The 17,823-nt window shown below is 44.5% G+C and overlaps 1 protein-coding gene across 8 annotated transcripts in view; it reads left to right on the top strand.

Annotated features, from left to right (window-relative positions):
* Positions 1-4,301: 4,301 nt before the first annotated feature.
* Positions 4,302-17,823, top strand: part of YLPM1 (YLP motif containing 1) — a 38,741-nt gene continuing 25,219 nt past the window's right edge. For all 8 annotated transcript variants that reach the window (XR_008746240.1, XM_055798306.1, XM_027795958.2 and 5 more), the window contains exons 1-4: positions 4,302-5,411; positions 10,773-11,015; positions 11,942-12,136; positions 13,374-14,104. Coding sequence is in view for 7 of the 8 variants with exons in the window: in XM_055798306.1 (XP_055654281.1) it covers positions 4,356-5,411; positions 10,773-11,015; positions 11,942-12,136; positions 13,374-14,104 (2,225 nt within the window). In the remaining variant the exon portion in view is untranslated. The remainder of the gene's footprint in view (positions 5,412-10,772; positions 11,016-11,941; positions 12,137-13,373; positions 14,105-17,823) is intronic.

The following is a 17,823-nucleotide window of genomic DNA, read 5'->3' as shown; positions in this document are numbered from 1 at the left end:
CTGCTCAGATTCCTGTGTCTGTACTGGGTTAGCTGGCAGCCCGGTCCTTTTGCATGCAGAGTGCTGGCAGGAGGGCAAGGTTGGGCCAGGACAGATCTCTCCCTCGTGTTTGCTTGGCACCTATGCACCTCAAAGCCTTATCCCTTCCGTTAGGTGTCAGGGAAGGGCAGGAAGGTATCAGACTGTGACAGGAAGGTGTCAGACTGGGGAAGATATTAATGTGGGCTTGAAGCAGAGTTGGGGGGTGGAGGGGGAATCAGAGCAATGGCAGCGGATCAAGAGTCACACAGACCTGCAGCATTTGCTGCAGGGAAGGAAGTGGTCAGAGGAGGGAGGAAAAAGAAGTGGTTAAGCCACATGGAGAAATGCAGGGGAAAAAATACTTCAAAGCCATAACTTTGCATTCTCGTATCTTCATTACTTTTTAATTTTTAGCAATATAATTTGCTCTTCTGATCTCTGCGGTGAAGAGAATTGTCTTAAGACTGAGAGACAAGAGAAAATATATGAGGGTCACAAGGAGCCAACGTGCCAAATCATGCTTCCTGGCCAAAATGCTGGAGTTGAGCTATAGTGAAGGGGGAGAATTAAAATCTATATTCTTGGTATAATTAAGAAAACTTCCAAACTTTAAGAGTTTTTTATCCTGTAGTGCCTGGTTTGGCTGTAGAGAATAGCTGAACTCAGCTGTCTGTATGCTGGACACCATACAGCGATGATAATGCGTGCTGGTAACTTTCTTGCCAGCACTCTGCCTCTACAGATACTACAGAAAACTTTGGGAACACATCAGACTCACCCTTCATATTGTCTCTTTGCTTGCTGCAGGCTCACCTACTAAACTCATCCCTGAAATAGCAGCATACTGACACTTGCAAAACAAACCCCCTTCCAAGCTATCATAACTGAAGTTTATCTTCTCCACCTTTAGCCAGCAACCCTGAGATTTTACACTCGGTGTGTAATTGTACATTTCAAAAATAATATCCTTGGTTTTCTTCTCTCAATCCAAATCACATTTCCTTAAGCTAAATGTATTGTCACAAACACTTGAAGACCATGTTTAGTCAAATGAGGACTGAGAAACCGTTGTAGAATGAGATCTGTGTAACTTTGTTTTCTGAATAATTCTGGTGGTTTTGAAAGAGTTTTTCAAGTACAGAGTTAAGTAGAATTGTTCCTGTGCAAATAACTTCACTAGAATTAGCCCAAATGGAAGGAGGCTGGAGGAGAAACGGTCGCTCCTGGTAATATTGGATAGAAATCTTTTTGGCACTGTAGAGGAGGTCAAAGGCACAGCAACATGATGAATTTGGAGGATGTCTATCTGCCAGCAGAATGCCTGTTGGAGGGACTTCATGAAAATATATGTATGTAGCATGAACTGTGGGTAGGAATCAAAGCAAATGTGTCCATTTACTGAAGTGTTTTACTCCTTAAATTAACGTTCCAGTTTTGCCTCCTGTTGCAAAAAAGGCAGATTACAAGGAATAGGCACAAGGCAATTGCTAAGGAAGTCTTAAGAGGGCTGGAGGATTAGCAGCAGAGAGAAAGTATTGGCAGTGAGAAAACCCATCAGGAAATTTTTATTAATTGAGGATAATTGGCAAGACAGATTAACTCGAAAGAGCCTAGTCAGAAGAGAAACAGGACAGGAAAGGACCACCAGAGTAATCAGTTGCTTCCCCTGCAGTCCCAGGGAACCTGAGTACCAGACACTTGGTTCAGAGGAAAAATATTTACTCCATGCAGACCATGGCATCCCAACCTCAGATCCAACTTACAGTATATCAAAAGGAGGAAAGATTATAACAGGAAAGAGTTTGGTAAGCGAGAATGCTTTGATGTTCCTACAAATGCAGAACTCTGCCAGTCCAAACCAGAAAAGAAATTCTTTCCTGACCCAACTCTGGCAGTTGGTTTAAACCTGCACATGAGTTAAGATATCAAACAGATGCCTGCAGTGTTTCTCGGTAACTCCAGGGAATCCGGCCTCCCCCTTAACATCCTGTCTCTTGCTGTAGCCAGTTTCCATAGCTTCAGAGGACAGAACAATCAGAAAAGCCACAAAAAAGGTCTGAAGTTATGCAAGGGATGGGGAAAAAACAATTCCTGCTTCTTTCTGGGGGCCACCAGAAGGCCCAGGATTGCTGCAGCATTCCCACTGGGTAATGTGAAGAGATGTAAGGTGCTGATCCAAGATGTGACAGTGGTTAATTGAGGGATAAGTGAAATGTGGTAAAATAGCATTTAGAAGCAGGAAGAGCACAGACTATTAAAAAATGAACTAAAACTAGCATGATGACATATATTAATGTTACAGAATGTAATAGACTAAAAGGGCATAATGTGGACTTAAAAGGGTTGCTTTAGGACAAGGTAATGTTGGGTAAAGCCAATGTATCTTGGCTGGCAGGAGGCAACTCTACTGCGGCACAAACCAGATTTGGGTATTGACAAAAGCATCTGTCAAGTTATTTGGAAATCACAGTTGGCCTCCTTGATACAGGCTGGAAAACAGTTGCTGCTGAAGGTGGTTGAGTGCATGTATTTCTTCATAAGGGGTGTAAAAGGTTTCTTTGCAATATTGAATAACCACAACAAACAGCAAGAAACAAGCAAAACAGCAGGAGAGACCTGCCTGCAGGAAATAACGTTGAGTAAACTGATGACAAGAGAACTCGCTTTCAGTGAACCAGTCAGGAGGGTAAGTCAAAGGATGTTTGCAACGGGAATTCCTTATTTTGAAAGAACGGGCTTTCAAAAGCTTAGTGAGTAAACTGGTCCAAAAAGCTTGGGTATATAGGTGTCAAGTACATGTATGATATGGAGGAGATGGGGGCTAAAAGCACAAATGCTATCTGGAAGTCATATTTACTGCAAGAGAGATCTTAAGAGTTGCACCACCCTACACAGAAAAGGATTAGATGAAAAGAAAGGATGCTGAAGAACAGAAAAAACAGGATACTAAAGAACAGAAAAGACAGTTCTATATGTATTAAATTAATTAAAATAGTTTCTTTAAAGATTTGCATCTTGTAACTTGAGTTCATGCTCTACTTGAAGCTTTTCTTGTAGATTCATGGCGCATCACCTCCAGATTCCCTGTAACTATAAATGAACAAAAAAGTCCGACTTTTCCAGCAACTGGGACAACGCTTATTTATACACCTAACAATCTGTTTTTCCTGATTGGAAAGGCTTTGGACTTTTCCTCCAACACCTGCCTTTCTCCACTGGCCAGGGATCCTTGATTCACCAGCCCCAAACCAGAGACTGAACATCAGTAATTGCTCAGGTTTTCTGTTCAGGAAGGAGGGCAAGCAGCGGGACACCACAGCGCTGGTGTGCTGCTGAGCAGAACAGCAGCCACTAGGCTTTGCTGCTCAGCTTACTAGAATTGGTATGTCCAAAAGCTCCTGTCTATTCTCTACAATGGGAGTTCAGCACTTCGTATATAAACCTTTGTTAACCGGCTATGGAACATCTCTCTGTTTAACTTGTTACTTCAGTGTGGGAAGAGAGAAAGGAGGAAAAATTCTTCCCTGCTCCTCGGGGGACAGTTGCTTCTGGAATGGATGGGGCGGTTTCACATATCCGCTGCTCTGTTTGCCTCTCGCGTTTATTACAGCGTATATTCAGCGTATGCAGTGAAAACACAAAATCCTTCGCATCGATTCCAGGCGGCAGATCCCCTGGATCGGCCCCTCCCCCGCACCGCCCTTCGGGGCGCGCAGACTCCCGAGGCCCAGCCCGGCCGGGTTGTGGTTGCGCTCGTTTCACCCTTCAGTCACTACGACAATTAATTAGCTCCACCGGGGCACCGGCTTTGGCGCGGCCGCGGCGCAGCCCCTGAGGAGAACGGCGGGCAGGCGCGGAAACATGGCCGCCGCCCCGGGGTAACCGAGGCCGCCGGGCCGGCCACGCACCGCCTGGCTCGCAGTCCCGCGGCACCCGCCGGCTCGTCGCCCGCCGACACAAAATGGAGCCTCGCTCCGCTCCGCCCCGCCCGCCGGGGTGCGTTCCATCTGCCCTCCGCCGCTGCCTGTCTCTCGCCCGAGCCGACCGGGGGCTGGCGGGAAGCGGGGCAGCGGCGCTCTGCACTCGCCTCCGCCCCTCTCTATACGCTCTGCCGCCTCGTTAGCGGCCTCCCCCCCGCAGTGCCGGAAGTTTCCCGCTAGGTGGCGCGGTGCCGGCGCCTAGCCCCCGGCGGGGGACGCCGCTCGACGCTCTAGCGCGCCGGGCGCGCTCTATTGCCCGGGAGGGCGGAGCGCGCCCCCGCGCAGGCGCCGTGGGCCGCACGCGCCGCCGCCGCGGCCTGTGGAAGCGCCGCGGTCCGCTCCCGCAGCCCCGCCATGTACCCGGCCTGGGGCTTGTACGGGGCGGCGGGGCACTACCCGCCGCCGCCGACCTCCATCCCGCCCCCGCCGCTGCCCATCCCTCCCCCCAGCGTGCCGCCTCCCGCCGTCCCGCCGATGCCGCTCCCCAGCTACCCGCCGCCGGGCCCCGCGCCCCCACCCGCCGCTACCGCCGCCGCCCCGCCGCCGCCGCCCGCCGGTACCTCGGGGTTCCTGAGCCTGCAGGAGCAGCACCTGGCGCAGCTGCAGCAGCTCCAGCAGATGCACCAGAAGCAGCTACAGTCCGTGCTGCTGGGGCCGCCGCCGCCGCCGGGGCCGCCCCCTCCGGGGCTGCCGCCGCCGCCGCTGCCCGGCTCCTTCACCGACTGGCAGCAGCCGCCGCCGCCCGTGCCGCCGCCGGTCCGCAGCTACCAGAAGCAGTTCGCCCACCGCGAGCCGCCGCCGCCGACCCGCAAGCCGCCCGCCGCCGCCCGGGAGCGCGACGGCCAGGAACCGCCGGGCGGCCACGGCGACTGGGGCGAGCCGGTGCCCTCCTCGCCGGTGCCCATGGACATGGAGCTGTCCTCGCCGCCGCAGTCCCCGCAGCCCGCCGCCCAGCCCTACCTGCCCCCCGCCCAGGCCTACCTGCCGCCCCCACAGGCGGAGCCCTACCCGCCCCCCGCCCAGCCGCCGTCGGCCCAGTCCCCGCCGCTCCAGCCGTACCTGTCCCGGGCGCAGGCCTCCCAGCCGCCCCCCTCCTTCTCCGAGCCCCCGCCCTCCTACCTGGAGCCCCCGCCGGCCACCGCCTCCCAGCCCTACCTGCCGCCCCCTGCGCAGGGCTACATGGCGCACCCCCAGCCCTACCTGCTCCCCTCGCAGGCCTCCCCCTCGCAGGGGGCGCAGCCCGGCCTGGCCCCCTCCATCCCCCCCCCTGCCAAGCCGTCGCAGGCCCATTTCCCCCCGCCCCAGCCGTCCCTGCCCCTGCCCGCCGCTGCCCAGCCGGAGGCCGCGCAGGGCGCCGCCAAGGAGGCCGGGGGCGCCGAGCAGCCGGACCCCTCCACCATGACTCCCCAGGTAAGGCAGGGCCAGCCCCGCACTCACCGGGGCAGCGGTGGCCGCTGGGCCGGGGCCCGGTAAGGGCACCCCGCGGGTGCGCTCGGTCCACGTAATCCTGAAGGATTCAGTCTGCCTTGGAAGCCCGGGAGCGACATGGCTCTGGCCAGGCTCCCTAAATTCTTCTTTACCCCGTGGTGGTTGTCAGGATGTAACAAACTATCGTTTCTCCAGAGCGGATGAGTTGTTTAAGGGACAGTCTGACTCCTGGCTGAATTAAATTTATTTGGTTTTTTGAGGGAGTCTCTGTTAGTCTCTGGAGAATTGTTTTCCAGCGTACAGCGTGTGGGCAACCTGCACCAAACCTTTGTTGACTTCATCCAACCTGTTGTGAGATGCAGCACTCTGCTTAGTGCCCGCTGCGGGATGGGTGCTGCCTGTCTTCAGTGCTGCCTTCATTTAGTTTTCTCATGGGATTGTGTTTCAGTTGTCTGATTGATGTCAGAATCGTGACTTTTAATCTTGCCATACGTTGTTAAAGCTGCAAAAGTGTTCCTGTCACGGTACATTGTTGCCCGTCACTTAGACCTCTATGTTTTGTGCTACACGTGCTTGATCTTCTGGTCTAAAATTGTATGGGGCGTTGCAGGAAAATGTTCTGAAATGCTTTTGAGGTAAAAAATATTGTTCATGCTGTGTGCTTTTTGTGTACACTAGGGCCAGAATGCCTGCAAAATGTTGGCATGCTTCACTTCTTAAAGGTGGGCAGCTCCATTGAGCTTGACATTACTGTTCGTGTGCATTGAGTTAGGGACAGGCCACTTGCTTGAGGTTAAGCATGCACAAGGAGACACATGTGGCGAGGTCCTCAGCTATGTATGCAGGTCAGGCAGATTGACTGAAGCTTTTGCATGGTTTTAGGGTCAGGTTGTAGAGATCCGGCTGCTGGAACAAAGCTGAAGTGCACACTTTGCATTGAGATTATTAAAGTTTTAAAAGACAACTGGGTTTGGCAAATTGATCTTAGGATTTTGATTTGAAGCAAAGTTTGCAGATATCCTGAAGTCACTGACACTTTAAATGTTAATCGTTGTGACACCTTTTTAACTGTGTCCATTAAAATTCCATACCAATACCTGAGTATGTTTGGGAATATATAATAGTTAAGTTTGCACCATATAATTAATCACTGCCTAGCAAAGGGGTGCTTTCAGTTCATGAATTTAATTTTATGAAGGTTTTGGACAGAACTAAGTGATCTTTTACAGTGATAGCAATGGTGTTGTCTCTAAAATGACCGGTGTGCAACAAACCAATCTTACACATTGAGACGAGATACTGTTTTATTACAGATGCGCAGGTCTGGATGCTAACAAACCAAGCTAGCATACTGCTGTACAAAGTTACAGGCGTTATATACAAAATCTTATCACACTTGCCCTGCCAAGAAGGCAGGTCCATCTAGAGGATTGACTACACATTGGCATATCCATTACCTAACTTACTACTAGGTATGCTCGCTGAGGAAGGGTCTTTTAGGGAGCCTAGGGCTTTCCCTTAGGAGTGTGACTTTTAGTATTATAATGAGGCTAATTCACTTCTAGGGGAAGGCTAAAGACCATAAGAGCTCAGAGTTTTAACATAAATAAGGTGGTCTAAGTGATGTGCATGGCTTACATCAGGAAGATAGCATGTTCTTTGTTTCTCCCAAAGCTGACTCGCTTGATTAGAAGCCCAGTCATTAGTTGTTCTTGATGACTCTGGGGGTCAACTTGATGTAAACTCTGTGCACATGTAGTTAAGCACTAAATCAGAGTTCAAGAATTGAGGAGTTTTAGACGATAATGAGACTCATTAATTTTTTTAATGACAAAACCCTGAAAAATCAGGTGTAGAAAGTGATGTTAATTTGGTATTGAGGCCACTTGCTGACTTCTTAAATTACTGAACTTAAGGCTGAACAGTAAACTGTAATTCCTCCCCCCTGACGTAGCCTGCAATTTCATTAATGTTATTTAATTGTTCTAACCACTCTCTCCTTTCCAGAAGTCACAAGTAATGCATTATTGTGGTGTGCACATAGAAGCAGCAGAATACTGCTGAAGTTTGTCTGGTGTATGAGTGTTTATACAAACAACTTCTATCCTGACTAATTGGATTACCGTCATGCACAATTCAGTCTTAACGCAAAAGGAGTATGGTACTTTTGCTGATCATAAAATCGTATAACAGATTGATACAATTTTGGCTGTCTTGGGCTGTAAAATAAGACAGGATTTGGAGCAACAAGTCCTTAAGCAACAGGAGTAGGAAAGCAAAGCATAGTGATGCTTTCTTGCTAATGATCTTAAAATCCAAGTAGGGAAATACTGTAAGTTGCCATGTATAAGATCCTGTTAAGCCTTTGTTTAAACTGGTAATAGAAAACGATTCTTTCTCATCCCACAGTAACAGTGGCTGCAGCCACACAGATCAGTGTTTTTCTCTTAACGTAGACAATATTATGCAATTTGCCATGAGTTAGTGTTTTTATTATTTCTCTTTCCTGTCTAAAAATAAGATACCACTCTTTGCCTTGACAATATTGTGAGTTTAGCATGGTTTCTTACATGGGTGTGCAGTTAGATTAATTTTCTGGATTCTTGTGTTTCTCTACAATCAGTTGCATCTTTTGTCAAGTCCTGATAAAAAAACCTGTGGTATGCTCCATCTAATATTCGGGTGCTGAATGCTGCTGTTTATTTGCAGTAGTAAACAAGTATGTGTGGGTGCCACTGTACCCATAAATATGCATTTATCTACATCTGTTGAAACTACCTTAGCTTTACCACATTACCTCTCAGGAGTCTGCTGCACTCTTTGAAATCCCCCCTTTGTTTTATAAAGGGTGCTAAGCCATTCTTTTGCCGTCTTTACCAGAAAAGGACCAAGTGTTCCCCAAAATAGGCATTATGTTATGGTCTAGGGTCACCTAAATTAATTTCAAAGTAGTCTTTTGGTACAGGCTCTGCGTTAATATTTTTAGTGGTATGTCCTGCGGTCAGGAGCTGATAGTTTTGGTTTCAGTGTTCCCTGTAGAATGCAGCAGGTGTAGTTTCTCGGACAGCCAAAGATGGAAAAATGCAAGTGTTGATGCTGCTGTGCTTCTTGGGTTTAAGGATTGTAACTGGACTTGAAAAATGACAGTCATCGTGAGAAGATGAGCGCTCAAATAACTGAGCTTTTCACCATCAGGGATTTTCTACACTAGCACTTCTGTTTTGCTCAGACTAAGCTGTAGAGATCTTCCTTTCCACTTTTCTTGTGCTTCTCAGATAGAACCTGCAATACATGTGTCACTGACTTCATCTGCTACAAACAGTAGGTGACAAGATGTTATCACAGCTCTTTGTGTGAACCCCTGGTCATATTACGGGTTTTGGCCCTTTGTCCAGTTGGTAGAACGAAGAGAAAAAACCAAGGATCTGCAGAGACAACAATTTTTTGGCAGTAGAACGGGTGCTCACCAAGCACAGCATCCAACACTGTCATGGTAAATCCACCTTTTGAGAGGGATAATTGAATCAGCTTCTGTATAGCTGGGGATGTATACTCCTCCCTGGTGTTGAAAGTTGCACTTACTACAGCATGTTGTTGAAGGCTTCAGAGTGTGAATTCTGGAGTGTGGATGTGTATCTTCCACCCAGAGCCATGGCAGCTCTTCTGAGTCATATTCTTGTTAAAAAGATTATTGGCAGGAATTGCTGCAGGATCAACATAAAGTCCAAGAAGCATAGCCTCTCCTTCCATTGACCTCATCTCCAAGTTACAGTTCTACAGAAGTACTTTTTTAAAAATACAGCTCCGTGTTTAATTGCGCCTGCTAGATTACTACCAGTAGAAAACATCATTCCTTATTTGAGAGTAAGGTAGGCTTTTGGAGGAAGCGTGCGCTTCTTTTAAACCTGTTTTAAGATAGGCAGAATGGTTCAGTTTTGAGAAATCTCATCAGACAGTACCTACCGCTTTGTTATTGTCACACTTGTATTTTTAAATACCTGCATCTTTTCGATTCTTCTGTTTCTGAGTGGGCTTTATCTAGGTGTCTTTTCTTAATTGTGCATGCCTGGACGAGAGGGAAGAACAGAATATATGAAAGAAAAAGAGCAGTCACATTCTCGGAGGTAGTGGGGCTGACAGGAGAGCACGAGAATGGTTGCACTAGGTCAGACCAAAAGTATGGTATTTTATCATTGTCTTTGACAGTGAATAAAAGCAGATGCTAAGAGAAGAACTTAAAAATCAAGTGTGTAGTGGTAGTTCCTAAAATATAGGAGCTGCCTTAGCTGCAGTTGGTGTCATTTATTTTTAAAATCTGTAGACTTCTCTTCGATGAGCTTATGGAGCTGTGTCTTGAATCCACAAAATTGTAGCCCTTGCAGTGGTCTCTGACAGGGACTTTGGTAGCACGAGGCCATGTCAGGTGAAGAGCTGCCGCCCACGTGTTTTAAATCTGTGTCCTGCTAGTCTGGTTTGATGCCTGGTATTTCTTGCGTTGGGAGAGATACAGAACTGTCGGTTCCTGTTCAGGTCTTGTTAAGATGTACCACTTCTTAGGTGCTGAGATACATACCTTCAGTGTTTTGTTCTTTATGTTGGTGGCAGCTTACAGTGCTTTGAATCTACTGTCATCTGCCTGGAGTACTCTAATTCTAGCCTGAAATAGTTAAAATTGAAAGCTTGGTCACTTCTTAAGTGAAAATTTTTTTGGGGTGCAACCATCTCTACTTACCTCTTCAGCTGTTCAATGAATAAGAATTAACGAGAATTCAGACAATAAATAATCTTTGCTATATGCTGGGTTCTGATCGTGCTTTTCTCTGTCACAGGCTTCATTGAAATGTCTCCACCACAATTTCTCAGCTGTCATTTTTGCTCTACTTGATGTGCATTCTCTGTTTCATTCTTTCTTGTACGTTTCCTCCTTTTTCTCTTTACTGCTCCCTTACTCATATTTATCCTACATTTTCCCTTCATTTTACCTAAGTTAGTCTTATAGTAAGTACCTATAGTTGTTAGGAATAAAAAGCACTAAAAGTATGGTACTTATCACATATCTGTAGTAATTTGGTTTATTGTTGGCCATCTTTCTGCTTTTCATTATTGTTCTCTTTAGCTGTAAGCTTTTTGAGATAGGAAATCTGCTGTAGGTGCTGTGCCTTATGTAGTGGTTTCTGAATTTTGGTTTGTTCTTCTGACATCCATTGTAATACTGTCGATGATGAAGGGAGTTTTCCCTCAGATTTTAATACTACTGTAGAGTATAATTCTAGTGACTATCATGAATTAATTTTCATGGTTTTTCCCATGAAACTTGTCTTAGAAAATTTCTGTGTATTGTAGGAACAGCAGCAATACTGGTACCAGCAGCACCTGCTTAGCCTGCAGCAAAGAGCAAAAGCCCATGCTCAGGGACAGCAGCAAATGAAAGGTCCAGTAGTGAAGGATTCATCTGAGCAGAGAGCAAAGTCTGAAGAAGGGAAAATGAGTGCTTCAACTCAACAGTCTGAACCTCCTCCGCTTAATGAATCCCTGCCTCCAGCTTCCAAAGACGATGAGTCTTCTCTTACATCCACTGAAACCCAGGTAGGCTCTGTAAAGTGATGCCACTCCATTTGTTGTGCTAGATGGGACAAAGAAACAGGAAAATAATGCCATCAAATTGTCATGTATACTATGTAACAATAACAAAATATGGCAAAGCAATCTTAAAAGAACATTTGCTAAGGCTGCACCTATTAAAAAAAATAAAAATACACTCCTTGTATATAGACTTATATAGTCACCCACACATGCACCGAGTGAGTCCAAGCTTGACTCGCTTACAACTTCCCCAACATTGTCATCTTTATCTGTGAGATACACTTTGTGGTACCTAAGTGCAAAATCAAGTACTCGGTAGGTAGGGAATACTATCTTTAAGACACTGTTCCTTAATTCCTCTCTGGCAGTTTGTCAGTTCGGGCTCCCCTTCTCTCTGTGTTACAGTTTGTCTGAAAGCCAAGAACTCTTCATGCAGTATTTTTGTCAGCATGCTTAATTACAGTATATAATGGATGGAGATCATAATCAAAGTTTGAACAGATTGCTGTAGGGTAGTAAATTGACCTGCAGCATGTGCTCCACTTTAACCTAAGGTGTGTGGGTTCCTACCAAGTGGCAAAAATAATGCACTCAGAGTTACTTTACCTCATCACGAAAAAGCAATGTTGTCTCATTATGCTGTGAGCACCAGATGACAGATTTTATTAATCTCTTTCCTGTAGGTAGTTTCTGTATGTATGAATACCCTAATTGCTATCAACCTAACCTTTAGATTAGACTGTTCACATTCAGAATAAATGATATAAACATCAGCCTTCCAGAAGCTGTGGGTGGCCAGAACACTGAAATACAGAGTGATAAAATAACGGACACTGAGAAAGTTCTGGTGAAGCGGGTAGTGGCCAAGCGTGTTTCTCTTTTGACAGAAGGAGCTTTCTTTTATTTATAGTATTTGCCTTTTTCTCTAGCTCAATATTGAACCTCCTGATGACCCTGAGGAAGATTTGAGATTGCAGCAACTGCAAGCAGCAGCAGCTCAGTGGCAGCAGCATCCCCATCACCGGGTTGGATTTCAGTATCAGAGAATAATGCAGAAACATGCCCAGCTGCAGCAGATAGTACAGCAGTATCAACAGATTATGCAACAGCCTCCACATTTACAGGTGAAACACTAAGGAATATACTTCCTGCGTGACCTAACACTCATGATCTACTGAAAAACAAGTAGTTGAATAATTTCTCGTGGTTGTCTCGTTTGTCTAGCTACTTTTTCTGCTTGGGTAGAAGTCTATATCCCCTTTTCCTACTGTCACTCAACTTCAGAATGAAAAAAGAATTGACAGATGGCAATGAAGCTTCAGTAGGATGAGAAATACACAATTTTACACTTGTAAGATTTTTCAGACGTACCTGGGTGTTACAGGAGCAAAGCTGAACACAATATTTAATTTACTCAGCTTTGAATGTTTTACTGCTGGTGAAACGGTTCAGAAGAAAGGTCGGATAAACAGATGATTCCATGGAGTAATTTGGTGGCTGCTTTTCTTTATAACACTGTGTAGTACAAAAATAAATATGTACAATGATAAGTAAACAGATGCCCAAAAAATGCAGTTAAAGTAATTTAAAAAATCACTGTCTCGTATTATTTTTGACTCAGATAATCAGTGAAATAAAATAAAGAGTCTTAATAACAAGTTCAGATAGTTGTATCAGTGTTGCAACCTTTAAGCTTTTAAGTAGAAGATTTCTTTATTAGAGAATGGAGTCAGCTTTTTCTGGAGTGGGGGAGTTTGTACATTAAGGATTTCTTTGTAGCTTGGGCTGTCTGCTTGTTTTTAAAAAAAAGTCTTAGGATTCCCTTGAATCCTAAAAATCTCAGACAAGATCAAGCCATGGATATTAAGACCTGTATCTACCTATAATGAAAGGGAGTACCTCCTTGAAAGAAGCTTCATTGTGCTAATAAGATGATCTGGCAAAGGCTCAGAGAAGAATAATTGCTGACAGTGAAGCAGGTTAATAGCAGAAACTGAAACCTTGAGAAATAGCAGTGTACTGTATATATTGAAAGTGTGAAGAATGATTTGGGCTTTAGCCATTGTTATTGTCCAGTAATAATTCAGCTTGGAGCCCTTTGATTATAGCTTTCTTCAGCTGATCTGTCTGGAAAAAAAAAAAAGCCTTTTACACATAGAAGTCCTCTGGTCATAAAAATGTGTAAATTGTCACAATGAGTTTAGACATCACAGTTGGCATTCGCTTTTGTTTCAGTGCAGCTCTTCCTCAAGCTTCTGCCCAAGTCAGAAATTGTGATAGCACAAGTGATACTGAAATATGTGGCTCTGAAAATAACTAAGATGGCATTTTGAAGCAATTCTTGTATTATTATTATTGCAGACAATGTCAGTGGACATGCAGCTGCGACATTATGAGGCACAGCAAAAACAGTTCCAGCAGCTTCATAAAGATTGGGAGCGATCAATGAACCAACAGTGGCAGCATCAGCTTCAAACCTACCCTCACAAAGACCAGCTTCAAGAGTATGAGAAACAGTGGAAAGCATGGGATGAACAGATGAAGGTGACTCAGTCCCACCTGCAGGAGAAAGTGAGCTCACTCCAAAATCTGAAGAACCAATATCCTGCAAATGTTTCGCTGCCACCTCCATTTGTTCCATATTCTCAAACCACTCAAGGTGGCATTCCTATTATGCCTCCAACGTTACCTTCAACTACACCTCCGCTGGTGCCCCCACCTCTCTCTTCTCAGTTACCCAACTCCTCTGCCCCTTCAGGATCCAGTTCTCAAAGCAGTCAATCTACTGAAACACCAAGGCCAGCTCTGCTTCCAACCCCTGGTACCTATGCATCAAAAATAGCAAGTTCAACTGTCTATTCGTCTTACCATTCTCAAGTAGGTTCATCCTTTGGCTCTTCAGACCATGGAAAGTCTCAAGTTCATCTTGGTAAACAGAATATTTCATCTGAGCAAGGATGTGGGGATCTGAAAGGCACTTCTGCAGTGTCTTCAACGCATGCACCTACCATGCAGGATAAGCCAGTGAGGTCGGGTGGATTGCTTCCAGATCCTCCCAGATCAGCTCGTTTTGAAGGCCCCAGAGGCCCTAGGTAAGGATGGTTTTGTTGATTTCTACATGTTCCAGGCTACAAGACGTTCAGTGATATGTTAAGAAATGAAACCTATATCTTACTCTTAAATCTTTCTGAGGTCACTTGAAGTGTTTTGTCTTTGGTGAAGGTTTTGGTTTTAATGTATGTACACCATGCTCTGTATTTATCTTATTAAAGCAAGGATAGATAGGTGCCTTTCACCTGAGCATTATCAAGAATAGAATGCTTCCCCGCCCCCCCCCCCCCCCCAGTAAAATGCTTGGGCACACCACACCATTTTCATTCCCAGAGACATAATATCCCTTTATGTGAAAATAGGAAAGCTCTTGTGAATATTTGATATGTCTTTGCTGTCCTTAGTTTGAAGATAACTCGCACTTGAAAGAGTGATCCTATATGAGAAGTGATCTAAATTCCCAGCATTTTCTCTGTGGTACTTGGAACACAGTTTAGGAAAATTTAAAGCAAAAATATTGAAAGGTTGTTTTTTAAGGTGTTGCTATGTATGGTAGCACTTCAATGTGGGCATTCTGGAAGGCATTCAGGAAAGTATTCAGATGTATGAATGTACTAACGTAGCTGCTTACTGGCAATTTAGATGCTATTTATTTTTTAGAAATGACAAAAAGTACTCTGTAATCCAACATTTATTGCAGAAAGAAATGAAGGTTCAAAACTGTTCAGTACTTGAACTTCTAGTGTGAGAGAGTTCTGAGCTGTACACTTGTCCTACTCAATGCATTTTTCAAAGTGGCTGTTTGATAAGAGAGGTAGCGCTTGTCATAAGTACAAATCAGTGGTTTTCTACACGTGTGGCATTACTCAGCATTGAAACAGTTATAAACAAGCGAGAAGGAAAGAAATGAAGATTTGAGCCTTAGGATCCTAGCATTGGGATTCTTTGCCACTTTTTCTTTTGCATTACATCATGATGGTCTTTGTTTTGAAAGTTGGTACCTTTAAGTTTTGGTAAGATAGGGGATTTTTTTCTAATTTATATCTTCATTTTTATCAGGTGGATGGCCTGCTGTCTTAATGTAAAGCTACTCTAAAAGCCAGTGTTCTGTGACTCTTAAGCGGTTTTATACCTGCCACACGGTTTAATCCAACACCTTGGTTTTGGAATGTTTTTCTTTCATACTTGTCGTGGTATCAGGTTGCAAAACCACATCTGTCCTGTCCAGTCATTAGTTCAAGATGGGTTGATGTGATGCCTAGTGAATCAAAGAACAGTGGTGTTGTGTTCAGTTGTTTCTATCCTTGCATACCCTGCTAGACTTTACAATCGTATCTTGGTATTTATTTCCCTTCTCTTTGCTTCCAAAGTTATTTTTCATGAATAATAATTCATTAGTTGCTAGCAATGTCGATTATTTTTTTATAACTTTGAATAATTTTCTACCTCTCGTTTTGTTTTTTTTTTAAAAAAGTGTTGTTTCTGGTGCTGGGGATTTGTTGGATGTACTATTCTGAACAGACTGCTTTCATGATTTGCTAGTGCATGTCTTTTATGTGTACTGGTTTAGAGCTCAGTGATGTGTGATGATTGGCTATGAATAATCAAAAAATCTCTACAATGTGCACACAGGAGCTCTGGTTTTGAGCACACTTACAGTATTTAATTAACACTGTAACCTTTGTGCATTCCTATATTGTGATTGCATGACCATTCTAGTGTTTTATCAAAGCTTTCCCAAAAATCTGTTTACTGTCTCTTCTTAATATAGTTAGTAGAAAAGAGAGTCCCAATAAATTTTTAAATGAACTTGAGATAAATTAAATTTTTTGTGGTTACCTGCTGCCATCCCAGCTAAAATGTCCCAGGTAATGACTAAAAATATGAAAAGACACACACCTTTCCCCTATTTTCAGCAATTTTCTCAAGAAACTCTAAAGAACTGTCTTGAACTAGTTTTCAGAATTTTGGGGATAAGTGTGTCTTACAGTATCCAACCTTTTACCTGCAGCTTCCCTGTAAAAGTTGATCCTTCGAATCTAATTTGTCTTGCCACTATGCTTTTAATTTCTTCTTTTTTCTCTTCCTGTTCATCTTGACCTCCCTCTACCCCCAAAAAAGACAGTTAACTGTGTTAATTTACCAGGGCTATTAAAGCTGTTTGAGGTTGTATAAATTATTTGCCAAATTGCTTACTGAAACAGTAAATTCTACAAGTCAACTGCTGTTGGTAACTAGGCAGTAATGAATTAATATCCATAGAATTATAGAATAGTTTGAGTTGGAAGAGAGCTTTAAAGGTCATCTAGTCCCAACCCCTCTGCCATGAGCAGGGACATCTTCAATGAGATCAGGTTGCTCAGAGCCCCGTCCAGCCTGACCTTGAATGTTTCCAGGGATGGGGCATCTGCCTCCTCTCTGGGCAACCAGTTCCAGTGTTTCAGCACCCTCATGGTAAAAAATTTCTTCCTTATATCTAGTCTAAAACTAACCCTCTTTTATGTTCCAGCGCAACAGGCCTTACTAAAAAGTCTGTCCCTCTCTTTCTCATAAGTCCCCTTTATATCCATACTTCCATAAGTATTGGAAGGCTGCAATAAGGTCTCTCCAGAGCCACCTCCTCTCTAGGCTGAACAACTGTAACTCTCATCCTGTCCTCATGGGACAGGTGTTCCATCCCTCAAACCGTTTTTGTGGCCTCCTCTGGACCTGCTCCAACAGGCCTATGTCTGTCTTGTGCTGAGGACTCCAGAGCTGGGCACGGTACTGTACAGGGGGGTCTCACCAGAGTGGAGTAGAGGGGTAGTCACCCCCATCGACCTGCTGGCCACACTGTTTTTCATGCAGCCTAGGATACGGTTGGCTTTCTGGGCTGCAAGCACACGTTGCCAGCTCATGTTGAGCTTTCTGTCTACCTGCACCCCCAAGTCCTCCTCCACAGGGCTCTTCTCAATCCCTTCATCCCCCAGCCTGTATTGATACCAGGGGCTGCCCCAGCTCTGGTGCAGGACCTTGCAGGATCTTTGTGTCCCTTGCCAAGTTCAGCTCCAGCCACACTTTAGTCTTTCTGGCACCATCCAGTGAGACACAACCATGAATCCCAAACGTCCAAGCAACCTGACTTAGGACATGAGTTCTCTATTTTGTGTAAAATGATTTTGATTTGTTCGAGTCTATTATGTAAGTCGGTATTTGAGCATATGCTTAAAGATTGAATTTTTTTTACTAGATTGGCCTTGTTAAATATGATCACAGTAATTATTCTTCATTAGTTTGCCTGACCTGTGTCCTCATATTCAAACAACAGTTGCAGGTGCTCTCAAAAGAAATTTTAGAAGTGATGTAATGAAAATATATTTGTTTTAGGCATATGTTCTTGCATGGAACTGACCAGTTATCACAGTCTGTGCTTTCTGAAAGGATCCATATTTACAGATTTGTTTAGAAGGCATTCATCACCATAGTTAAGTAGGCTTGTTGCATACTGTCAAAACAAAAGTTTGAGTTGTTGACTGCAACAAAACTTCTGTTAAAAGTTGAAACTTTTTTTCAAATGAGTTTGCTGGCTTTCTTTGTCAGTCAGGTTTCAGTCCTGAGGTATTTAAACCAAATTTCCTTTTAGGGTTGCATCATCTGCAAATGGCTTAAATGGGTCTTCAGTGGACGATATTGAATTGGAGACCGTGTCTCTGTGCTCCTGCACTGGTTCATTAGGGACTGATCTGAAGGCACGCTAGGATTCATCAGTTAGAAGTTACTT

Source organism: Falco peregrinus, chromosome 1 (assembly GCF_023634155.1).
Source record: "Falco peregrinus isolate bFalPer1 chromosome 1, bFalPer1.pri, whole genome shotgun sequence".
In the NCBI taxonomy this organism is placed as follows: domain Eukaryota; kingdom Metazoa; phylum Chordata; class Aves; order Falconiformes; family Falconidae; genus Falco; species Falco peregrinus.
This window is presented reverse-complemented; position numbering and strand designations above follow the sequence as displayed.